The sequence below is a fragment of the Camponotus floridanus genome, unplaced genomic scaffold (assembly GCF_003227725.1).
Source record: "Camponotus floridanus strain SB8 unplaced genomic scaffold, Cflo_v7.5 scaffold148, whole genome shotgun sequence".
NCBI classification, from domain to species: domain Eukaryota; kingdom Metazoa; phylum Arthropoda; class Insecta; order Hymenoptera; family Formicidae; genus Camponotus; species Camponotus floridanus.
This window is the reverse complement of record NW_020229268.1, coordinates 350,617-375,585: the sequence shown is the minus strand read 5'-3', so window position 1 is coordinate 375,585 and position 24,969 is coordinate 350,617. Positions and strand designations below refer to the sequence as shown.

Below are 24,969 nucleotides of genomic sequence, written 5' to 3'. Positions count from 1 at the left end.
ATATTAACAGAGTTATTTGCGAACAAAAACTGCATAATTTAATTACTATAAAATATTTATACGTAATTTTTTACTGAGATGTATAATCTTCTATGCGTATCAAATTATATTTAATATTCTATCGTTTACTTGTTTGAAATCGTTTGAAATAAAATTTAAAGCGACGCGCCAATTCTCGCGAACGCTTGACATGATTTATAGAATTTTTTTCAAATGATTGTCCTTGGAGACGTGCTTATAATGCTTTATAATATGTATGTACGAAAGTATGAAAATGAATTATGAAGCAATATGTATATAAACGCATTTTCGAAAAAAAATCGTTAATATTTTTTTATTTATATCGGTTGAGTTTCGATAAAATGAACCAACGCGATAGCACAAAATTTAGCGATAAAAGAAGGAACCCAGGTAGAACATGAAACTCATAATGACATCATTATGACGTCATCATGATTTTTTATTTATCACTTAAAAGTTATCTAAACAAAAATGATTAAAAAATGAATTAAAGATGACAAAAAGAATAATAAATTTTTATGTTTAATAATCGCATTATCTTACGACGTAATTATATGACCATAAATTATTTTCTATTAAAATATTTCACTAAAGAAATGTTAGAGCTCTCCGAATTCATGGATCGCAGATGCATTCTCATATATTTGACGAATTTCGTTTCTCGGGAAAACACATTGGCGAGTTTATTTTTCACTTTCGCGGAGCGGAAGTCACCGAAGTTCGTCCCGCCGATGGTGCGCGAGCACGCGAACTGCACCGAAGTTGCACTTGGACGAACTTCAGAGTGCTACGTGCGTGCGAGCGAGGGCGAAGGTCTTCTCGGTCTGTTCCGTTCCGTTCGGCTTCGGATTCCTACTTCCTATCCGAGGTACCCGAAAAAAAAGGTGCGTTTTTTCCCGTATTTTCTCGCCCTTGCCTAATCGCGCGCAATTTGCGTCGCCGCTCCCCCGCATTCGTTCCCATCAGCTGTCACGAGCGCAACGTCCACGAGGATCGGCAGTTTAATATTATTAAATAGAATACGTAGCGCGTTTATGGAACGTGACATCGCGATTCGGAGGGATAATCGAGCCTTTGGAAAACTTATTCGCGCGTAAAGATCTACTTTTGGCTCTTTAAGAGAAATTCGGCAAGAACGTTTTGGTTATGTCAAGCGATGACAAATTAGAAATTGTCATCATCACTTTTGGATTCTTCCAACTGCCATTGCCTTCGCATAATAATAATAAATAGTGAGGCACTTTGATGTGTCTCGATTTCTTGTCATTTTTGCTACTTTTTCCTCCTTCCATTTTATTTTCGTTAATTGGATGATTATGAGATGCCGCACTTGATATAAATTGATATATATATATATATATATATATATATATATATATATATAATATATAATATATAATAAATAATATATATATATATATATATATATATATATATATACGTATATGATGTGTCATAATATATTGCATTCTTACAGTAGATTGTTTTTTTTTCTTTACAGGAATAAATATTTCTTCATTTTGCACTGATGGCTGTCAAAGGGTTAATTTCGGCGATTGTGCAGTTCCTGACTGACCAATTACAAGATGGAGATATAACTGCAGATTCCCGTGAGAGTTTAGAAGTGGCTATCCAGTGTCTGGAAAGCGCTTACAATGTACAAGCTTCTGATGCACCACCAAACTTTAATATATATCAAGTTTACAAAAATACAGTAGAGAACTCAACGTCTAACTTAGGCCCTGAAGCTACAGCAGAATCAAAGGCCGAGGCGGAAAGATTGAAAAACATGGGCAATATACTTATGAAACAGGAAAAGCACCATGAAGCACTTGCCAACTATACAAAGTATTTTTATATATTTTCTCTATTTTTATTCTATAAAATATTGCTTTATTTTTTTAAATTAAATCTATTTTTGTTTATAGAGCAATCCAATTGGATGGTCGCAATGCGGTATATTATTGCAATAGAGCGGCTGTTCATAGCAAGCTTGGCAATCATGCCCTAGCTATTAAAGATTGTCACACAGCACTCTCCATTGATCCCTCATATAGCAAGGCATATGGTCGTTTAGGCTTAGCATATTCTAGTTTGGAGAGGCATAAAGAAGCTAAGGAAAGTTACGAAAAGGCTTTAGCAATGGAACCAGATAATGAGAGTTACCGAAATAATTTACAATTAGCGGAAGAGAAATTGGCTCAGTTAGGTGTTAATCAGAATCTGCCTAATATGCCTGGTATGGATCTGAGTGCCCTTTTAAGCAATCCTGCTCTAATGAATATGGCGCGCCAGATGTTATCCGACCCAGCTATGCAGAATATGATGTGCAATCTCATGTCTAGTAATGTGGAGGAAGGTGGAAATCGTATGGAAGTACTCATAGAAGCGTAAGTGTATTATTTATTATTTATCATTTTATATTTAATAAAATCAAAGTGTATTGATATTAAATTTGTCGATAGCTCGACACATTCATCTAATCTTGGCTTATATATTTATGCACATACACATAAATATTTTAGAGGTCAACAATTGGCACAACAAATGCAGAATGCAAACCCCGAGTTAATCGAATCACTAAGACGGCAAATGGGCGGCAATCCGAACGATCCAGAACCGCCGCAGCAAAATTAAAATATATGACTGATTATATGATAGGATGTGAACACTGCATGTGTACATCATTTCCTTTCTCATTCGTTATGAAATAGTATCATTTTTTAAAACGTCATAAGGTGAGATGGCTTCAATGACAATTATTCTATCGTCATGTTTAAGGCAAAGTTAACATGCATACTACAGAATTCATTTTATAGATCAGTCATTAATTGTGGCTGGAAAATCATATTTCCTCTTCTGTTTCTCTTTCTTTCATCTTTCTTCCTTTCTCTTCCTTCTCCTTTTCTCTCTCCTTTGTTCTCCTTGGGCAATTTTTTATAGTATACATACAAGAATTAATATAATGTAACAAAATATTTTTTAAATGGCTGCAATGATTTTGAGCAATATACATATATTGGAATTAATTTACTACATTGTTCAAAATATTTTGTTACTCGGATTGTGTTTGAATACTGAATTGCACATACAAATTTATATACAATTGTTTATTACATTTTCCAATTAAATGATTGGAAATTCGATTAATAAGAAATATATGTACATTTTATTGATATCTTCTTGAATTTTCTCTACATATTGTAATAGAGAATTGTCTATTGAATATTTTATAAACATGCGAATATTATAAATTGTTCATCAAAATTTTTAACCAATCTCAGACAAGAGCTTATGCATATCAAGTTCACAGTCTTGAGTATTTCAAACATGTTGGTTTCTTAGCACATTGTATACGAAAATAAAACAATGTGCTAATAAAAGATAAATTGTAATAAAAGTCGCATTATAAAGAGCATTTGAAGATGTTGTTAATTTGTTATCTTGTTAATTTTTTTTATTTAATTTTCTTTTCTATTTGATAATAAGAACATTACTATTCACACAATATATACACGTATACATACTCTGAGAGATTATTAAAAAGCAATTAAGAAAAAATCGAAGTTACACAAAAATATCTAATAAATAGATTTATTTCTGACATCATGCATTATCAAAAAATCCTTGCTTGTAAGACATTTTCCACAAGAGTGAATGTTACAAGTCTCTTTCATTCTTTCTTTTTATTTATTTATTGCTATGGAGATTTTTTTCGATATACATAATTTTAATTATATGATGCTGGAAAATTTCTTTGATCTTTTATCGATATTTTTGTGACGTTAGACGAGCGCATTCGCCGGCGTTAATCAGTAGATATAGTTTATCTCTGCCAGTTAAATGCGTAAACTACATTAATGGTCGTATTTCTTGTATTCGGCTAGCATTGGGCATAAGAGCTGGCCAAAATGACATCATTCTTATTTGGCACATACGTAGCGTGTATGTCATGTATATTGCTGGGATATGCACAAGCGAATAGTATTGCAAGCTACATTTGTGATTTGTATAAAATAATCGCCCAATCACGATCGAGTATTGGCCCTTCCAATTGGATTTCCTTACACTTACGTCTCATTTGCTTATGGAATTTTATGTCTGATGGTCTTTATCTATGATTGAAAGCGAATCGTGTTGCATATACTTCTTGAGAATCAGTTGACTGTCACAAAGTCCATTCAAGAGTGAAATACAGTTTATAAAAATGAGCGATTTAAAAAGAATTTAACAGTATTTGTTATATCAATAATTTCAAATTATTTGTAGTTGTGTTTATTTATTAATTTAATTTCTTTATTATACAGAAATTGCAGGATTTTATTTTTAAAATTTTAAAATTCTCTTTCTATTGGGATAATCTGGAATTTTCTAAATTTATACGTGTATATATAATATTTAAATGATAAGAGTAAAATATATTGCATTAATATTTCGAGTGCGATTTTAGCTATTTTAATAACGAAACTTTGTTGTATAGAATTTACCACTTTTAACGCTGAATAACAATGAGAATACGATTGAATGTCAGGATGTTTCGAATTCTTTATTATTAAAAACTTTATTATTAAAAAAATACAAGATTAATTTTTCTTACGATTGGGGAAATTTTTAATAATGGCATTTATTTTACTCAGTTGATTAGCCGGTTAATGACATATATGTGAATATGTATCATGATGTGAAATTAATATAAAAAATTAAAAATGTTCTATAATATAATCTATTTATAAAAATAGATATAATGCGTATTTTCTTTATATTTTGTACTTTTTTCTGTAGTACATACATATATACATTCATTCGTTATACATATAAAATATTCGTTACGCTTAGGCCCAGTTCCACAATCCAGTTAATCCGAGTTTAAGTAGCAAATGGACCAATCAGGACCCAGTTTAACGTATTAAACTCGGATTAACTCGAGTTGTGCTGGAACCGGGCCTTAAAGCGTCGTCTACAATGGCAGTAGGATTAATGGATTAAAGCTGTAACTCAAGAAACCAATCACAGTCGAGTATTCTTTTGATGCTTGACTGTGATTGGTCAATTTCTTAAGTTATTGCTTTAATCCATTAATCCTACTGCCATTGTAGACGACGTGTTAACTTAAACAAATCGACCAATCACAGTCGAGCAATAAGACAATGGCTGCCTTATTGCTCGACTGTGATTGATCGATTCGTTTAAGTCTTAAGTTTACTGTCTAAGTTTTTTTATGTGCTCCAGGTTGTACTCTTCTGCGTCTGTTCCTTTCCGTTCGACTTCGAGTCCAGAGTTCCTATTCGAGTTACACGAAAAAAAGGTGCATTTTTTTCATATTTTTTCGCACTCGCCTAATCGCGCGCAATTTGTATCGCCGTTCCTCCCCGATCGTTCTCTCGTCAGTTATCACGAGCGCAACGTCCACGAGGATTAGCAGTTTAATATTATTAAACAAAGTACATAGTGCGTTTATGAACGTGATATCGCGATTCGGAGGGATAATCGAGCCTCTGAAAATTTATTCGCGTGTAAAAAAACCTACCTTTAGCTTTTTAAAAGAAATGTGGCAAGAATTTTTTGATTATATCAAGCGATGACAAAATAGATAATTTTGTCCACATTACCATTGGATTCTTCTAACTGCGGTTGGCTTCGCATAAGTGACGAGACACTTTGATGTATCTCGATTTCTTGTCATTTTTTCTACGTTTTTTTATCCCTTTCCATTTTATTTTTAATAATTGGATGATTATGAAATGCTATACTTGCTATATATACATACATATATATCTGTTATAATATATTGCATTCTCACAATAGATTATCTTTTTTCTTTACAGGAATAAATATTTCATCATTTTGTACTGATGGCCGACAAGAGATTAATTTCGGCGATTGGGCAGTTCCAGACTGATCAATTGCAAGATGGACATAGGCCAGTATTCATAGCCTGGTCTTACATTTAAGATCATCTTAAGAACTTATTCAACTAATTAAATAGCTACAATTGAGCTATTGATTGGTGGAATGAGAGCTTAAGATGATCTTAAATGTAAGACCGGACCATGAATACCGACCATATAACAGCTGATTTCGGCAAGAGTGTAGAAAGAGAAATGATTAACCAGTGTTCGGAAAGCACTTACAATGTGCAAGTTTTTGATGCACCAAATTGTAATGTTTGTCAAATTTACAGAATCACAGTAGAGAATGCAGAATCTAACTTAGGCCCTGAAGCTACAGCAGAATCAAAGGCCGAGGCGGAAAGATTAACAATCATGGGCAATATATTTATGAAACAGGAAAAGCATCATGAAGCACTTGCCAACTGTACAAAGTATTTTTACATTATTTCTCTATTATTATTCTATAAAATATTGCTTTATTTTTTTAAATTAAATCTATTTTGTGTTTATAGAGCAATCCAATTGAATGATCACGTTGCAGCATATAGCCATAGAGCAATTGTTCACAAAAAGCGTGGTAATGTCTTTAAAGCCATTAAAGACTATCACACGTTACTCTCTACCAATCCCTCGTATGACATATATATTCATTTAGGCCATATATTTATGAAACAGGAAAAGTATCATGAAGCACTTACCTACTATACAAAGTATTTTTACATTATTTCTCTATTATTATTCTATAAAATATTACTTTCTTTTTTTAATTAAATCTATTTTTGTTTATAGAGCAATCCAGTTGGATAATCACAATATAAAATATTATATCAATAGAGCAATTGTTCACAAAAAGCTTGGTAATTATGCCCTAGGCATTACAGATTGTCAAACAGCACTCTCCATCAATCCCTCAAGTAACGAAGCATATAATATGTTAGGCAATATATTTTTTGATTAGAAAGAGTATCACGAAGCACTTGCCAACTATACAAAGTATTTTTACATTATTTCTCTATTATTCTATAAAATATTACTTTATTTTTTTAATTAAATCTATTTTTGTTTATAGAGCAATCCAGTTGGATAATCACAATATAGAATATTATCTGAATAGAGTAATTGTTCACGAAAAGCTTGGTAATCGTGACCTAGGCATTAAAGACTATCAAACAGCACTCTCCATCAATCCCTCGTGTAGGGATACACATAATTATTTAAAGTATACACATGTACTCATTGATCAGGAAAAATATCACGAAGCGCTTGCCAGTTATACAAAGTATTTTTACATAATTTCTCTATTTTTATTCTATAAAATATTACTTTATTTTTGTAATTAAATCTATTTTTGTTTATAGACTAATCCAGTTGAATGATGTGGTAGCTTATCACTAAAGGAGTTCGTCATTCCCATTATAGTATTTTCATCCGAGCCATTAAAGACTCTCTCACGGCACTCTCCATCGATCCCTCGAATAGCGAGGCATATACTCGGTTAGGCTTAGCATTTAGTAATTTGAGCATAAAATTAAGGAAAGGTATGAAAAGGCTTAGGAACCAGATAATAAGAAGCAATGGAACCAGATAATAAGAAGCAATGGAACCAGATAATAAGAGTTACTGAAATAATTTACAATTAGCGGAAAAGAAATTGATTCAACTAAATGTTAATTAGAATCTGCCTAATTTTTCTGGTATGGATCCGAGTGCTCTTTTAATAGAGAATTGTCTATTGAATATTTTATAAACATGCGAATATTATATAAATTGTCCATTAAAATTTTTAACGAATATTTGAAGATACTTCTTGTTAATTTTTTTTTCTACTTGATGAACATTATTATTCACATAATATACACACGCATACATACTCTGAGAAATTATTAAGAAAACAATTAGGAAAAGATCGAAGTTATACATAAAAATATCAGATAAACAGATTTATTTCTGACACATGCATTATCAAAAAATCCCCGATTGTAAAACATTTTCCACAAGAGAGAGGGTGAATATTACACATGTTTTTCTTTCTTTTTATTTATTTATTGCTATGAAGATTTTTTTTATATAAATAATTTTGATTTTATAATGCTAAAAGATTTCTTTAATCCTTAATCAGCATCTTTGAAACATTAGACGAGCGCATTCACTATGCGACGATAATTAGTAGATATAGTTTCTCTCTTGAAAGCGAATCGTCTTGCATATACTTCTTGAGAATCAGTTGACTGTCACAAAGTCCATTCAAGAGTGAAATACAGATCATAAAAATGAGCGATTTAAAAAGAATTTAACAGTATTTGTTATATCAATAATTTTAAATTATTTGTAGTTGTGTTTATTTATTAATTTAAATTCTTTATTGTACAGAAATTGCAGGATTTTATTTTTAAAATTTTCAAATTCTCTTTCTATTGGGATAATCTGAAATTTTCTAAATTTATACGTGTATATATAATATTTAAATGATAAAAGTAAAATATATAGCATTAATATTTCGAGTGCGATTCTAGCTTATTTTAATAAAGAAACTTTGTTTAGAATTTACTTTTAACGCTGAATAACAATTAGAATACGATTGAATGTCAAGATGTCTCGAATCCTTAAACTTTATTATTAAAAGAATACAAGATTTATTTTGCTTACAATTGGGGAAATTTTTGATAATGGCATTTATCTTATCTAGTTGATATGTCGGTTAATGACATGTGAATATGCATCACAATGTGAAGCTAATATAAAAAAATGAAAATGTTCCTATATGACTGTATATAAAAATAGATATAATGAAACTGATATGAAAAAATGAAAATGTTCCTATATGGCTGTATATAAAAATAGATATAATGCATTTTTTTATGTTAATTTTGCAATTTTTTTTCTGTAGTACAATAAATATTCATCTATCCATTATATATAAAATATTGAATTTTTCGTGAAGATAAAGAAGTTTTAGTATGTACCATATTTTTGGTAATTTTGTGATTTTGCAATGTTTTATTATTATTTTTATTAATATCTACATTAGATTCCATTATTACTTCACTATAATACAAAATTATATATGTATGTAACATCATTTTAAAATTTAAATTTTATGTTAATATATCAAAAATTGCAGACTACTCATGTAAATGACGAACATTTTCGTTCCTTCATTTTCACATCTCTCTGCGTAACGCAGCAATGGTAAACATTCGCGTACACATGCATATATATATATATATATATATATATATATATATATATATATAATATAAAGAAACGACTCGGTCATTATTTACATATTTTTCAACCCTTTGTCGTACACATCCACCTTCACCCACGTAGGTGGCGGCGACGGTGATGGAGCGCGACGCATGCGCAAACCCCTTTCACAGAGGGGTCCATGACGCGCGGCGCGCGGGTGGCGCATGATTCGCCGGTTTCGGAGCGTATCGCAGGGCCGAAATAAGATAATTCGCCGGGCGCCGGCAAATTCCTGAATCGATTTCCCATTTAGCCGGATACGCGGCAAACTGACAAAGCCGCGCCTCGCGATCGATGCTTTACCACCTGTCCACCGAGGCATTTACGAGTTAATTTATGTGAATGGAATGGTCGACTTGCGTATTCTTTCTACGATTCTTTCCCTCTCTTCTTTCACGACGTCTGTATGTTTACCTGATACATTTCAGAGGTGGAGAATGTATACAAAGAGAGGAAAGAAAGAAAATTTGTCAAGATCTTAATTTGTTCTTTTTATTCTTATTGAATGCACTCAAAGAGATTTTTTGCTAAGGACTATTAATATCGACGAATCGCGAAATTAATGTTCATTCAGTTTAACCAATTTATGAATGCCGACCTGATTTGGCGGTAGATAAGCCAGACACGCGCGCGAGTCACGCGACATTCGGACTCCGGCATTTGGACTCGGTGCATTCCTGAGATGTACCCGAGAAGCGTCTCGCCCCCTACCATCTCGACCGATTGCCGCACACTCGACCAATGTGGAAGAATCATGGGACAAATCCGCGCGTGTGCAATAACGCCTCAGTAACGTATACTTTGTCGGTAATAAGGGTATTGATGAACCTATTGAAAGAAATTTAAGAAATGTCACGAAATATACATAAACGTGTTGTTTATTTATTTGTTTCAAAAATATTAGACGGAATAATTTCTTTTCTACACGTTCCTAAGATACAAAGTTACATTTAGAAACGAAACATTCAGCGTCTCTACATATTTTTGATTCATATAAAGATATAGAAATAAATCTTCGAGAATTTAACTCCTTATTTTCGAAATATTCCATATATCAGATTGATATTGATATATCATTTAAAAGATATATTTTATATTTTTGTATATTAAATATCATTGTATACATATATAATATACAGGATGTCCCATTTTAAATAATACGCTGGACACCCTGTATAACATATAATAAATATATAATATACAATATAAATGATTGTATATTCAATATTAACGAGAGCGATAAGAAATTTATATAGACCGAGGAAGAAACGTCCTGCGAGAAATGACATCCGAGCACGAGTCTGCGGAGATCGGTCACGTGGGTAGGATGACGTCAGTCGCGCGTGCGCGCCAAGGTCCCGCCGGTGGGATTTGTCCCACGAGCCTTCTACACTGCACTCAACAGATCGAGGTGTGGCCATCGAGGGCAGCCATTTTCTCGACTTTCTGTCGCTTAAGACATCAGGTAAATACGCAATTATATTTTAAGTTAGCGTCGGCCGGAGTGGTGCGAGGGTGTGTTGTGCGCGCGGGCGTCGCGAACGTGCTCCGGGCGCGTTAGAGATCCCGCCGGGACATCGGGCCGGGTACGGTGCTAAAAGAGGGAAAAAAGGAGCCTGCTCCTCCTCCACGAGCCGAGGGAGTGAGGGAGTGAGGGAGAAAGGGAGACGGAGAGAGAGAAAGAGAGAGAAGGGTGCGTGCGTGCGTGTGTATATATATATATATATATATATGTGTGTGTGTGTGTGTGTGTGTGTGTGTGTGTGGGTGCGAAGCGGGGAGATAGGTAGACGAAGGAGAGCGAGAACGGGTCGCGCGAGGAGGCTCCGAGGGAGTGTCATGCGTCGCGAATCCCGTCCGCTCGGCATCGCCGCGCTCTGAGGCTCGACGGTTATCTCGTATTCGCGTCGTTCGTGCTAGTCTACGTCCACGTCGTCCCCGTCCGCCTCGTTCGGTCGTCGCGAAGCTCGGCGATTCGCACGACGGATCTCTTGGAATGCTCTCGGGCTCTACCTGACACTACGTGGCCGTTTAGTTCAGTAAGTAAACGTCTCTCTTTCTTTCTCTCTCTCTCTTTCTTTCTCTCTTTCTTTCTCTTTCTTTCACTCTCTCACGTATCAGACACACTCATATAGGCGTATCTCTTCGCTTTCGCGACGACCCCCCCTGCGTACCTCTGCGTTACGCAGCACGCACTTCTCACGCCGCTATTTCCACCCTTCCCACCCTATTTTCCGCTCGACGTGTCCGTCTCTTTCGCTTCGTAATTTTCTGTATTTTCCGTATTCGTGTAACGACGTTGGACGTTGGGACGATTGCGGAGGAGAGAAAGGAGAGGGAGGGAAAAATGGAAGTGCAGGGAGTTAAGTTTCATCGCGCTCGCGTCTCGTCTTATCGCGCGGAAACCGGATGCGTTTTTTTTTTCCTTGCGAAATTTTGCGAAGAAGGCCAACCTCGGCTTTTCCATCGTCATTCCCGTAATTCCGCGGATCTACGATCGATGACAGCTCGCTCTCGTGACAGCGCCCGATCGAGCGAGCCGGATGTCGCTCGACGAATTCTGGAATACGTGCGCGCTTTTGACGTGACGCAATCGTGCGACGTGCCCGGCATCGCCGGGAGCAGCGCCTTCGGGTCCGTCCCCTTTCGGCTGCCTTCACGTTCCACTTCTCCGCGATTCGATTTAACGAGATTTTCTGCTATTTTTTCGTGACAGACGAGACGGAGGAAAAAAAGAGAAAAGATTCGAGGAAAATGACATGTGTGTGGTGCAGAGCTCAAAGGAATACATGTTCTTTCATTACGTTACATTGTGATAATCCTGACGCTTGTTATTTTCAGTTGCACTCTCCTGTATTTTGTTAATTTTTTTTCTTCATTTTTTTTCGCGAGGCTCGAATGTGCGCATTTCCAATGCGAAAAAAAAAATATCGAGCAAGTGCGAGGTAAAATAAATGTCCGGGACGTCGAATAGCGTCTCTTGAGAATTCACGTCATCGTTAGCGTCTCCTGAGCACTCGCGTCATCGATGGCGTCCCGAGTATCCGCCACGCACTCTCTCCCTCTTTCTATCTCTTTCTCTCTCTTTTTAACGCTCCCCGACCTTGGCCGATGCGCACTATCTTCGTCGTGGTGGAAGGCATAGGTTAGTTTAACCGAGACATACTCGTCTCTTCATTTTAGTCGCACTCTCTAAACTTTGTTTCTCTCTTTTTTACGCCCCCTTCAAAATCGGAGTAAACACTTGAAATGCAGAAAGCGTAAAAGAGAGCGCATTTAAGAGTCTCGGAGTCCGTTCTTTTTAATTCCGGACACACTTTTCCACAAATTTTCTCTCTTCTCTTCATTTTCTTCTTCGATCAAAATACCTCTTTTTCTTTCAAGTGCGACCGAAAAGAACGTATGTCTTAGTTGACATTTCTATTATCGTAGAAAACACTCGGATTAGGAGTTATGACAGGTGGCTACACATCTTTTGTCATTGATCCATGTGTTCGTCATCTTTAGGAATTTCTATATTTAACGGAAGATACACAATAGGAGGAATTAATTCAGAGCTCGATGTACAAATTTTTTATTCCCTCGATATTCAATCTATGCGTGTTTTTTCCCAATAAATTGTATATAAGATCCAAACATATATATATATATATATATATATATATATATATATATATATATAAATTGTAAAACAAAGGATTCGTTCCTGCGTGTCAGGGAATCGCGATATCGACGTGGACATTTGCTCGAATATTTTGAACAGTTTTGTTCGTACGACTGCCGTATATTGGAGCAGGAATAATATTTCTTTTTGTTATTATATTTATATGGAAGGATATACTATGGCAATTTTTTTTGTACTTTATAGATGATATTTTATATTGATACTTTGATTTTTATAAAACCTTGTTAAATATTATTGCAATTTATTACGATGAGCCATTGTTGGGAATGGAATATGTGAAGGGATGAATTTTCGCATCAGAAGCTTTTTCTTTCATCGCTGTCAATTTATGTAGTACTTTCTTCTCGATTCTAGAATCAATGAGATCATTCCTTTCTGTTGTGGGCAACTACATATTTCAAATTGTTATAAACATTTCAAACCATATTAGAACAGCCTCTGAATTTCTGTGCAGCATATTGTTGTTGTGTCTGTACAGTGTGTATCACATTTGGATTTATGTTTTATCAGATGGCTTTTCTAATATGAACACACATAGTGTTTGATATTGCATGTCTAACAAATAATATACGAGCTTTTGTTTCTTTTCTTTTCTCTTTTTTTCTGCATGTCTCGACAGATTATTATTTTATCCTAATGCATAAGGTAAAGTCTTTGATACTTGAACTTGAAGAAACTTCCTAGTTAGATATAGAGAACTTATATAAGTGCGAGCCAATTGCAAATGTAATCTTATATATTAGTCCATTTCGTATGTGATAACTATTTTTATGAATATAGTACAATGTTATAAAAAGACGCTACCTTATGTAGCCACACAAATTCCATATATCTTAATTTAAATATGTACATAAGGTCATCGATGAAGATCATTATATTTAATCATTGACAATCTTGTTGAAAAAAGTAGTGTGTGTATAAATAAATAAATAAATAAATATATATATATATATATATATATATATATATTTATTTATTTATACACATATAAATAAATAAATAAATAAATATATATATATATATATATATTTATTTATTTATTTAATATTAAAAAGAAAGAGTTATGAAATAGAAAATATTGCACAAATTTTATATATAATGAAAGAGGTGTTTTCAAGCTTTAATTATATAGATAAACTTTATTTAGACAAACTTTTAATATATATAAAGCAGATAACATATATGTGTACATATATATGTATATGTACACGTGTACATAAACATATGTATACATATATATTGATATTTGTTGTGTGGTATATTGCATTCATCTCGCAGCTTCCTACCTACATCTAACATATAAAATGTCCACTTAAAACAGAGACGCTGAAAGAAAGACTAAAAACATGGGATGCAATGCGGGCCGATGCCTCGGTCCAGACGATACGGGGTACCCTGGATCAGGTACGACCCAGTCAATATCCTTTAAAATTTCAGTCCTCGTAGGTCCTGCTTTTTCGATAGATCGAACAGATTACAGGATTTAGAATTTCTCTCTTACTCGCTTTACGAGAGTAGAGTTGGAATTATAGAAATAAATTATATAAAGGGTATAATAAATTGAAATAGTCAAAGGGGACACTACTTTATTCTGTATAGAAAAAGATAATGTTTTATATATTGAGATTAGCTCAAAATAATTAGGCTACGATAAAGCTCTTTTTGAAAGACATGAGAAAATTGAATTATAGCCTACGAGGTTTGAATGTGAGAAACTATTTATATTGCGCTCTCCAAAAAAGGAGAGATGTATATAACTTACACGATCTCTCTCTTTCTCGAAGGTTTACCCTGATTTCGTCTTCCTAACTCTGATGAAGAACGCTTCTTAGCCTCATCCGTCACTTTTTTCATATATTTGTATCATACACGCTTTTGTGAATCTGTTGAACTAAAAAAAGTTTACCCTGCTCTCCACTCAATTATAATTTACCGATGCTGCAAGAGAAGCAAGTTTAGTATTATTAATACTAATTCTTCGATTCTTTCCAGCTACCTTTTGCGTTCCCGACGTATTTCGTTACGTTCTAATAATATTATTCATTGTATATGTCGCAAACTCATTACACCGCATGCTTTTAGTTTGAATAATTTGGTAGTGTTTTTCGTGTACAATGTCGTACTGACTGAAATTCTTTTTCGATATCAATTTAGTGTTATTTTTTTAGGTGATAAGATATTCTCCTCAAGCTGTATTTATATGCTGACAGTTAAAATAAACGTCTTAAAAGAATTTATCTTTTGTACCTGCAATAGTTTAAGACTATTTATTGTAGATAACATTAGTGAGAACGATTATATCTCTTGTATAGGAGGAAAATTGTACAGTATATAGTATGTGTGTGTACTTTGTGTAAATGAGTCATAATTAGTGAGAAATAGTGATAAAAGCACGGTTACTGGACATAATCATATTTAACATTGTGGTACGATGTGATAGCAAAATTAATTATATAAAAAAAATTTATATGATTACAATCTCTATGTAAAGTAGGTAAGTTAATTTGATGGAGAAAATGTTTGTTTTTTGAAAATTATTAATTACCATCTTGTGAAATATTCTCAGAAATATCCTCGGGGGAATTTTCTTTTCCTTAATTTTAAGATAAAACAAATATATATATATATATATATATATATATATATATATATATCGATAAATTGAAAACACAAAGTATATACTATTTAAGAGAAAGTTATATATTTTATCAGAATTTTATATATGATCTAAAAATTAGGAAATTTTAGCACATTGACTTGATTGTAATTGTGAAATGCATCACTAACTCATAACAAATGTAAAACACATTCTGCTTTTCATATTAATTAATCAATCAGTATCTATTTTAAAAGCGATAAATGTCCTAAACAAGCAAACAGTGCCAGTCGTACATCAGCTCACCAATTTACTTATCAATTGTCTTACAAGTAACGTGTATTTTCTTTTTAATTTTAGGATTCATGGCAGCCATCAGGAAGAAGTTGGTTATCGTGGGTGACGGCGCTTGCGGAAAAACATGTCTTCTCATAGTATTCAGCAAAGACCAATTCCCTGAAGTATATGTACCTACGGTATTCGAGAATTATGTTGCCGACATCGAAGTGGATGGTAAACAGGTACATGCTTTTTCTATATTTTTCTTATTCCCTTTGTTGAAATATTTTTTTACACACAAATACATTTTTTACATGGTATTATAACAGACGATAATTTTTATTTCATAAACAGGTAGAACTGGCTCTTTGGGACACAGCTGGACAAGAAGACTATGATAGGTTGCGTCCGTTGTCGTACCCAGATACGGACGTCATTCTAATGTGCTTCTCCATCGACAGTCCCGATTCCCTGGAGAACATTCCCGAGAAGTGGACACCAGAAGTGAAGCACTTCTGCCCGAACGTTCCCATTATTCTTGTGGGCAATAAAAAAGACTTGCGTAATGATCCTAATACTATCAAGGAGTTGAGCAAGATGAAACAGGAGCCCGTTAAGCCCGAGGAGGGTAGAGCCATGGCGGAAAAAATCAACGCTTTCGCCTACCTTGAATGTTCTGCTAAGAGTAAGGAAGGTGTAAGAGAAGTCTTTGAAACGGCAACCCGAGCTGCGTTACAAGTATGTTTTAATTAATATATTATGCTTGCAATAATAATTCTTAAGAAATAATAATCGTTAAATATAGTTGTGCGAGTTAAAATGAGAAAAACATTCATTGCAAGAAAATTTTTTTCCCAAAATAATCTTTCCACAATAACAATTATCTGTTATTTTATTCTTTAATGCATTATACTAATAAATGTTAAAATTTTAGGTAAAGAAGAAGAAGAAGGGCAGATGTAGGCTCCTTTAAGATGTTTATCCCAAGTAAACCCGACGTAATACGGGCGAAATAATGGAATTGCGGAACTAGCTGCAACAAAGCTAGTCGTAATGCCGCAGATCCCGCGGAAACTATCTTTAATTATTTTACATAATAAAATATACAACAAAAAAAAATGAAAAAAGATATGGTGCAACCGCGTCAAACCAGAACATTATTATTATTAATATTAATATTATTAATATTATTATATAATTATAATTATTATTATATGCATTCTATATACATTTTTGTTTTTTTTAATCGTAGTGGCTCTTTATTTTGGTAATAAACAAAATGAAGGAAAAATTGATCGAGTTAAGAAAGAATATAAATAAGAAACAGAGAATATACAAAATAGTGTAACACGGCAGTCAAAGAACAATGTAGAAAGCTAAAAAAGCGATTCGGAAGGATTCCGAATTTTTTGCATCGCCATTTTATTAAAATCGTTCCGTTATGGATTTGTGAATGAAAAAAAAAAGAAAAGTAATGGACATTACATTATAAACGCGTATAGGTAGAACAGAGAACAGATCACTTTAGTCTTTAAGATACCAATTAGATTAAATGTGTGTATTATTATATATTTTATTATTATTACCTTTCAGTTATATTGTATCACGGTGACACACTAACACACGGATTATAACTGCGGCTATATATTTATATACTTCGGGGAACGCGTTTTCTTTTTGTGTCTGAACGAGTCTTTTTTTTTTTTATTTTTATTAAACACAAGAATCATGGACATTCGAACAGAAGTGCTTCACTTCCGGTGTCCACTTCTCGTAACTGAATTTGCGATTTGCATTTTTTTATACATGTACATACGCCATCAATATTTTTAGCGTATAATTATTACCAGATAATCAGAGATTATCAGTCGTACATAATTATTTCGCAACGATATATCCCGAATTGATTTTACCGTGTGTGCCACGATTATATTGAGTATCGAGCTTCGCGAAATTCACATTAATTTCCGATCTTGTTGTTTTCGTCACAAGTTCTTCCTGTTTCGCTTGTACTACTCTTTACGCCGAAGTAAAGAAAAAAAATGTTGATGTGTTATTCGTCTTCTTGTGTAGAGATCCGTCTAATCTGTGTAAGATTCATAATAAAATTTGTGTTATAAAGACGTGGTGTTGAAAATTAACAGCCGCGTAACGCGAAGCCTCTCTCGGCTGTTAGTTCAACGTTACTTGACTGCGGAATTGTGTTCACTAAGTTCTCTCTTTGTTTCTCTCGAACGCGCGTTTAGCGATAGTAGTATAGAGATCTTGTTATATTATACGCAATACGCTTTTAACTGGAATTTTTCAAAACCGCGTAAAAGAAAAAAAAGGAAGCTTATAGCGACAAAAAAAAAACTTGAGACTACTTCTGCTGCGAACGAACGCGCGTATTCGTCGGATTCGTGGAAAGCAAAGAGAAAGAAGGAAGACGGCAAGAAGAGAGAAAGGGAGATGTATATTAAGCAATTAAGTGTGCCTGTGAATTAATGAGTGTTTTGGGAAACACTCGGACACACGCTTTCCACTCCTCTGCAGTTCGCGCATCGCTCTGAAGCTCGAAAGTGTTTTTATAATGAGTTTCGTGGATATATATACCGTTATATATATATATATACATACATATATAATTGTATCAATTATGCACCCAAAATATTGTATATATATATACATATAAATTCTTTATCCGTTCTTTCGTAATAAATATACGCGCGTCGATCGAGATTCGAATAGCATTTTTCCAGAGCACATTATATATATATACACGGTGTTTCTAAAACTATGTCGAAGAATTTAAGGGCGTAGGGATTAAAATAAGAAAAAGAGCTCATATAAATATGAGTCCAAAAATGCTTTTCCTCCGAGTTATAGCCCCCTAAAGTTGAGGGAAAAAAAATCAAAAAATGTATTGTAACTCTTGGAGACTTTTTTATAGAATGTTAAAGTTTCACACAGCGTAATAATTAATAATGAGCTTCATTTTTATGTGGTTTTGACAATTTTTTCCTTCAGCATTAGAGAGCTATAACTCGGAGGGAAAGCATTTTTAGACCCATATATATGAACTTTTTCTTATTTTAACTTTCTTAACCCCTAGAATACGCCCTTAAAAGTTCCGACATAGTTTTAGAACCCTGTATATGTATATATACAGGGTGTCTGGAAAGGTAAGGCCAATCGAATAGAAGATGAAAGAGGAGCATGAGTAGAACACATAATGTGATGTATTTTCTAAACCATAGCGAATACGAAAAAAATTTATTTACATTATGTGTTCTACTCATGCTCCTCTTTCACCTCCTGTTCGATTGACCTTACCTTTCCAGACACCCTATATATACACACACACACACACACACACACACACTTGCATGGTATAAGCAGAGAGCAATAAGCAAAAGAGACGAGAACTATCCTGATCGTTTAAATAGGTGCAAATCCTCCAACATTATCACATGATAAATACGTATTCGCATGCACAATATGAATGACTCGCGTTTTATTTCTTTGACTGAAGCTGATGCTGAAGAGAATACGCATAAATCTCCGTACACGTAACACAGAGACACAAATACAAATGAAGTACTTTTTCTTAACGGGCCCCGTGAAAAGCTCGAGTTATCGATAACGCGGTTTTAATCACCGTAAGCTAATTATCTTCTTCATAAGTAGAGATATTTTGAGACTCGAACGTGATTAGTGGGGTTTGTATACGCGAGAAAAAAAAAAGCGATTTATTGGCAGTTCCGATGAATAAACCAATTTTTTATCATTAAAAAGAAAAGATCGTCGATCTTGACTTCCGAAATCTGTACCAGTTCACATACACCCCTCTCTCTCTCTCTCTACAACTACTAACTAGCTTTTGTATGTAACTTCTGTACTGTATGATTAACCTACGAACGCTATAACAAATTGTAACTAATAATAAACATTATGACGATGTAATCGGTGCTACTGTTGGATACACCCGCGTAAATGAGACATTTATTCGTATTAGGGTTTCTAATATCTTTACTTTTAAATATGTATTTTTTTCTAATTTGTATATTATAAATGAGTATGACGCTTTATAATTATGTTAGGAAAAGAAATTTTTCCAAGTTTTGTAGAAAACAATTTATTTTTACTCTCAGTATAAACAGAAATCGCTGCATTATCTCTTAGTATAATCGAAACACGCTAGGTTGGAATGGAGTGTATATGTTATTTTATATATATATTGTAATAAGTAAAAGATGAAGAATATTTGAATACATAATATCTCTAATATATAAAAAATTATTATATAGATATGTCTATTTATATATTTTCATTATATTATAATTCTCCATTCGTAAAGCATATCATGGAAAAACATTAAAAATAAATTCTATACGCCGCGTCACGTCATTATACAGTCATTACAAGTTAATATATGACAAAAGTATCAATACATAAACAGACAATTCTAATTTCTACTAGAAACACTCTTTATTCGATGAACATTCTTCATCTGTCACTTATTGCAAAATGCGCAATGCGGGAACGCATTATATCTGCACTCACAGCGTTATTCTTCTCTATGTTTATGCACATTCTTAAGTGTGTATTACATGAGGAAAACTCGCGGATCGTCGATCCGATTGCATTTTGAAATGCAAAAACGAACTTCGCGATTGTCTTCTTCGATAATGTTTTACAGCTCGTCAGTTCCAGACTTGAGCGCCTTGCCTTTGCGATCATAGCCCTTGAGATCGTTAGTGGCATGCTTGGCGATGTATTTGATGAAATCTTCGAGATTGCGGTCGCCTTCATATTTAACGGGGTTGTCCTTGGCGTCTTTGGGCACCCAGAAGAGGGTTGGGAAACCGCGTACTTCGTACGGAGCCGGCACGTCGTTCGCTGTCGCGTCAAACTTGACAATCTCGACGTCCTCGTTTGCCAGCTTCTCGCCCAACTCGTCATATATTGGCGCCAATTTCTTACAATGACCACACCAAGGCGCGTAGAACTCGATTAGCGTGTCTTTGCCGTTATTAGTAACTACATCATCGAAATTCTTGGCCACTGCAACTTTTACGTTGCCCGTGTTGCTCTCTGGAATTGATTCAGATTTGAGATATGGTTCTAGAGCACTGGCTTGCAGATTCTTTAGGAACGCTTCGAACGTTTCTACAGAGAATTCGTCTTCAAGAACAAATTTCTGATTTTTGGCATCTCGTGCTAAAACGACTGGCTTATCGCCCTTTGTGTAGTCGATACCGAAGTCGTTCAATTCATGCTGGAAGTCATCCTTGGAAGCTATGGCGAATGAGTATTCGGGGAAGTCCTTGGCAACTTTGATGATTCGATTGCGCCAATAATTTGTACCTTTGACGTTCTTCACATAATCTACGTTGTAGTAGGCGATCACTAGAGGATTCTTGAAATCCTGTGCATTGTCGCGAGTGCGTATGCCAGCGATACCATAGCTATGCAAAAATTGGCATTACAAAGTGAATCCAATATTATGAAACTTTGATGAAAAGATGATACTTACTAGTTTTTGGTAACAAAGTCATTCACATCGCTAACAGAGTCACCACCCTCATATATTATACTTTTATCTTCAAACTTGTTGTGGAGTATCTTTGGTCGATATAGAATTATAGTATTTCTGAAGCAAAAAGGATTTTAGTTTGTATGCTTAGTTTTTATACGCATATTTGAAACAAGTTATTTTTTTTAGCACACAAATAGATATACAAAGAAATTTTATACTTTTACATAAACACTTTTATGTAAACACACGTACTTATGGGACACTTTGTCCAAAACTTCTTTGTCCGATGTGTGAGCGAATCTGACTTTTTCCCTGAGTTTCTTAGCAACAGTGTGGAATGCTGTGGCCAAAGGAGAATCATCCTTTTCGAAATAACCTATCACACTAACATCATCAGCCTCCAAGAACGTCTTGTGGGCCTGTTCACTAGTCAATTCTGTAGATGCTGGTCCCACTTGAGACTGAAACAAAGATAGCCATGATATGTAGAAAAATTGTGCAATTAAATCTGATAAATAAAAATCTCATAAGATATTACCTTCATGTATTTAACAATACCGGGTGCTTCTCTGGGACCATTGTAATCAGATCTGAACTCATTACGTTCAAAGATCTTGAGAGTTGGATAACCATTGACAGAAAATTTGTTGCAAGTCTCCTTTCCAGACTCTGTACAATCTACCTTAGCGAGAGTGATTGGTGGCGCATTGCCTATAAGCAACTCGGCTGCCTTGGCATACTCTGGTTTCAAGCGTTTACAATGCCCGCACCTGATGACAAAATAAATATTCCATCACTTGCCTCTTTATAATGAAATAATGATGAATTAAAGTGGCACAAAACAATCTATTAACTTATTAATTCAAACTTTTTTCAACAAATTTATACAGCTATGGATACTCGTTTCCTATAGTTATTTTATATAAATCTGAGATATAAATAAATATAAGAGCTATAGTTTTCTAACATAAATAAATATATGCTATTTTCATGCTATATTTTTTATACTACTTTCAAATCAAAACATTCGGATAATATAAGCAAGTTTCTTCTTTCCACTAAATCTATCAAAATAATTATATACTCATTAAAGCAAAAAGATAGCAGGAAAGGAAAGTTGAATAAATTAAAAAAAAAAGAAATTTAAAGAAAAAGAGCAGATTGCAGATTTTCTCTGATCAGATATTGAAAGAAAATAGAGTGAAATTTTTTTTATTTTAAGATACTCGAGGAGACTGGAAATTTGAATACGTCATCAAGACCGCTGACAAATATACCGGCATTTGACGACGTCGACATTTCAGCGCGATTTTTCGGCTCTAAAAAGATATCTCGCCTTAATAAGAGAAAACGCACGAGCTCCTCGTTTTCTCTCTCTCTCTCTTTTCTTGCCAATGCGATAATATAAAATACAGATAAATTCCATTACGATAGATAAAAAACCTTCCAGACATCCGGCGATTAAAGATTAGCTCCGTAACTTTTTACTTGCATCTTCGACATTTTTATTTTTCCTTTCCTCTCTCTTTTTCCATTTTATCTTATGTGCATGAGTGCAATTATTGACAAATATGGAAAAATATGTGATTGAAGGAGAAAATGAAACCGACGAGAGGAAAAAATAGGGTCCAGGTATCTTACCAAGGTGCGTAAAACATGACGAGCGTGTTCTCATGACGCTCGAGCTCGCTCTCGAAGGTCTCGTCCGTGAGCTCCAGGACATCCTTCTCGTCGGCGTAGGCGCCGAGTATCAGGAGTAAAGCGGGTAAAATAGCCAGACACTTTCGCAGCATCCTCGCGACGATCAACTAGGCTCCTGCGCGGATCGGAAGCAACTCTGTCTCGAATCCGGCAATCCGTTCCGTCAAGTCGATGTCGCAGACGTGGCTCTTTCCTTTCAGACGACCAGCGGTTTGGAGACGCGGCCCGCGAGGTGCTGTCGCTCACCGATTGGCTGGCCAGTCTCCCATTCGCGTGTCACGTGTACCCGGTGCTCCAAAAGCAAGAGCACCGCTAATCCCCGTATCTCGTTATTATTCCGCGAGAGATTATCTCGTCAAGATCTTTCGATAATTCGATATGTCCCAGGTAGAACATGAAACTCATGACTTCATTATGACATCATCATGATTTTACTTATCACTTAAAAGTTACCTAAAAATGATTAAAAAATGAGTTAAAGATGAGAAAAAGAATGATAAATTTTAAGTTCAATAATCGAATTATATAATTTAAAAAAAAAGATGAGAAAATTTTAAAAAGATTATGTTGCTTAAATATAATTAAAATATACACGAATAATTAAATAATTGAATTGAAAATTACGATGAATCGACTCGAAATGAATCTCTCGTTTTTTCAGCTTAGCTATTTTTCATTTAATTTACAGAATATGATGTGGTATCGGGGATCGAAGAGTCGGGATAAATGAACGGAGAAGGTTGACATTTGCAGAAAGAATGATTGATCGCATTATTTCCAGAGCAAAATTTCGCTATTTGTGATGTATATACGTGTTTCTTGGTACACCCCATATATTGGCGGCACTAGATACAAGATGCCATCTCAAGGTGATTGGAAAGCAATATTCATAGCGTATTCGTGACGTGTGGAGGACCGCATATGATGAGAAAAATATATATTCTGCTAATTGTATTAATTTATTTTTAATTATTTTTTTGTGTTAATTTATTTGACTATCATGTCATATAAAGTTTGTTTTACGCGACATTGCGTTTATGATGTAATATTTCTTCTAGTCTATTAAAGAGCACTTTCCACATTTAATTGAAAAATTTAAAGTTTTTTTATTTTTTTTATATAGATAGATATTTTTTTTAGCTTCATCTTTTTTATCCGAAAGCATCAACAATAAATTGCAGATTTAATCATGTTATTGTATAATTGTAATATTTATCTCATAGTAAAAAATATAAGATAAAACAATAATTATGTATTAATTATATATTATAGGTAAAATATAAGTATCGACACGTATCTCGTGTTTTTATACTTTTTTTATAATTATTATAATGATAATTATATAATTATATTATATAATGTCGTGGCTGAAGGGAAAACTCATAATTTTTTTTACTCTAGGAAACTTTTAATAATCAAAAGTCCCTCTCCGTTCATATACAAGTTTGATATAAGACTATCGATACAACAAAGACAGGTTCCGTCCATTTACACCGTTGTTTTTCATATATATATAATTTATATATATATTTATATATATATAATTATATTTATATATGTATATTGATTATTTACAAAAATCGTTACATGTATATAAATGACGACATTTATAAACGCGTAATTTAGGAAAGAAACGCATTTGTGAGGAGGTAGGAGGGGTTGAAAGAGAGGAGGATTGAAGGAGGGCATGTTAGAAATTTCAAGTTGAGGGATCAATGAACTTTAATATAGCCGGCGATTCAAATGTATTAATTCCGATACTTTGCGAGCAACACTGATATTATTTTTGTTTTATGAGATAGACAAGATTGGAATTAAATCGGCGACAAACGTCAGATTTTGAACTCTAAGAGACTACGTGTGAGTAAAGCTGTTCTTTTCATCTACATTATATTGTCCTCTACTTGCATGCAAAATAAAATAAATATATTCATCAAAGAGAAAAAGAAGAAAGATAAATATTGTGAAAAAGTAAAGTAGAAAGTGCAGACAGAAGAAAGACCTGAAATTCTCAAGACCTTCAGTC

General features: G+C 34.0%; 5 protein-coding genes across 13 annotated transcripts; 3 read left to right on the top strand and 2 right to left on the bottom strand.

Annotated features, from left to right (window-relative positions):
• The first annotated feature begins 756 nt into the window (after window positions 1-756).
• Window positions 757-2,862, top strand: LOC105250002 (small glutamine-rich tetratricopeptide repeat-containing protein alpha). 2 transcript variants are annotated; one of them, XM_011255841.3, is made up of 4 exons: window positions 757-905; window positions 1,523-1,869; window positions 1,950-2,411; window positions 2,547-2,862. In XM_011255841.3, exons 2-4 carry the CDS (start codon window positions 1,550-1,552, stop codon window positions 2,656-2,658), a joined length of 894 nt encoding a protein of 297 aa, XP_011254143.2. In that variant the 5' UTR covers window positions 757-905; window positions 1,523-1,549; the 3' UTR covers window positions 2,659-2,862. The 2 variants fall into 2 exon arrangements, with proteins under 2 accessions (XP_011254143.2, XP_011254144.2); XM_011255842.3 differs by lacking the exon at window positions 757-905 and adding an exon at window positions 963-1,114.
• A 2,308-nt stretch (window positions 2,863-5,170) lies between these two features.
• Window positions 5,171-7,701, top strand: LOC105250000 (small glutamine-rich tetratricopeptide repeat-containing protein alpha). 5 transcript variants are annotated; one of them, XM_025406536.1, is made up of 6 exons: window positions 5,171-5,326; window positions 5,847-5,941; window positions 6,203-6,343; window positions 6,425-6,622; window positions 6,702-6,905; window positions 6,982-7,165. In XM_025406536.1, the coding sequence occupies exons 2-5, from the start codon at window positions 5,874-5,876 to the stop codon at window positions 6,868-6,870; spliced, it is 576 nt and encodes a 191-aa protein (XP_025262321.1). In that variant the 5' UTR covers window positions 5,171-5,326; window positions 5,847-5,873; the 3' UTR covers window positions 6,871-6,905; window positions 6,982-7,165. The 5 variants fall into 5 exon arrangements, 4 of the variants coding, with proteins under 4 accessions (XP_025262321.1, XP_025262323.1, XP_025262322.1 ...); XM_025406538.1 differs by lacking the exon at window positions 5,171-5,326 and adding an exon at window positions 5,356-5,462; XM_025406537.1 differs by lacking the exon at window positions 5,171-5,326 and adding an exon at window positions 5,471-5,684.
• A 1,488-nt stretch (window positions 7,702-9,189) lies between these two features.
• Window positions 9,190-10,841, bottom strand: LOC112637258. The gene is made up of 3 exons (XM_025406553.1): window positions 10,420-10,841; window positions 9,760-9,989; window positions 9,190-9,467 (listed from the first exon to the last, which is right to left on the bottom strand). Exons 1-3 carry the CDS (start codon window positions 10,580-10,582, stop codon window positions 9,411-9,413), a joined length of 450 nt encoding a protein of 149 aa, XP_025262338.1. The 5' UTR covers window positions 10,583-10,841; the 3' UTR covers window positions 9,190-9,410.
• On the top strand, window positions 10,496-17,842 carry LOC105249999 (ras-like GTP-binding protein Rho1). Of its 4 annotated transcripts, none has more exons than XM_011255833.3 (5): window positions 10,498-10,626; window positions 14,168-14,250; window positions 15,803-15,963; window positions 16,076-16,459; window positions 16,656-17,842. In XM_011255833.3, the coding sequence occupies exons 2-5, from the start codon at window positions 14,193-14,195 to the stop codon at window positions 16,692-16,694; spliced, it is 642 nt and encodes a 213-aa protein (XP_011254135.1). In that variant the 5' UTR covers window positions 10,498-10,626; window positions 14,168-14,192; the 3' UTR covers window positions 16,695-17,842. The 4 variants fall into 4 exon arrangements, with proteins under 4 accessions (XP_011254138.1, XP_011254135.1, XP_011254136.1 ...); XM_011255834.3 differs by lacking the exon at window positions 10,498-10,626 and adding an exon at window positions 10,922-11,200; XM_011255836.3 differs by lacking the exon at window positions 14,168-14,250 and having other exon boundaries at window positions 10,496-10,626.
• A 2,357-nt stretch (window positions 17,843-20,199) lies between these two features.
• LOC105249998 (protein disulfide-isomerase A3) lies at window positions 20,200-23,180 on the bottom strand. Its single transcript, XM_011255831.3, has 5 exons — window positions 22,884-23,180; window positions 21,781-22,012; window positions 21,495-21,703; window positions 21,240-21,356; window positions 20,200-21,171 (listed from the first exon to the last, which is right to left on the bottom strand). Exons 1-5 carry the CDS (start codon window positions 23,033-23,035, stop codon window positions 20,397-20,399), a joined length of 1,485 nt encoding a protein of 494 aa, XP_011254133.1. The 5' UTR covers window positions 23,036-23,180; the 3' UTR covers window positions 20,200-20,396.
• Between the last annotated feature and the right edge of the window lie 1,789 nt (window positions 23,181-24,969).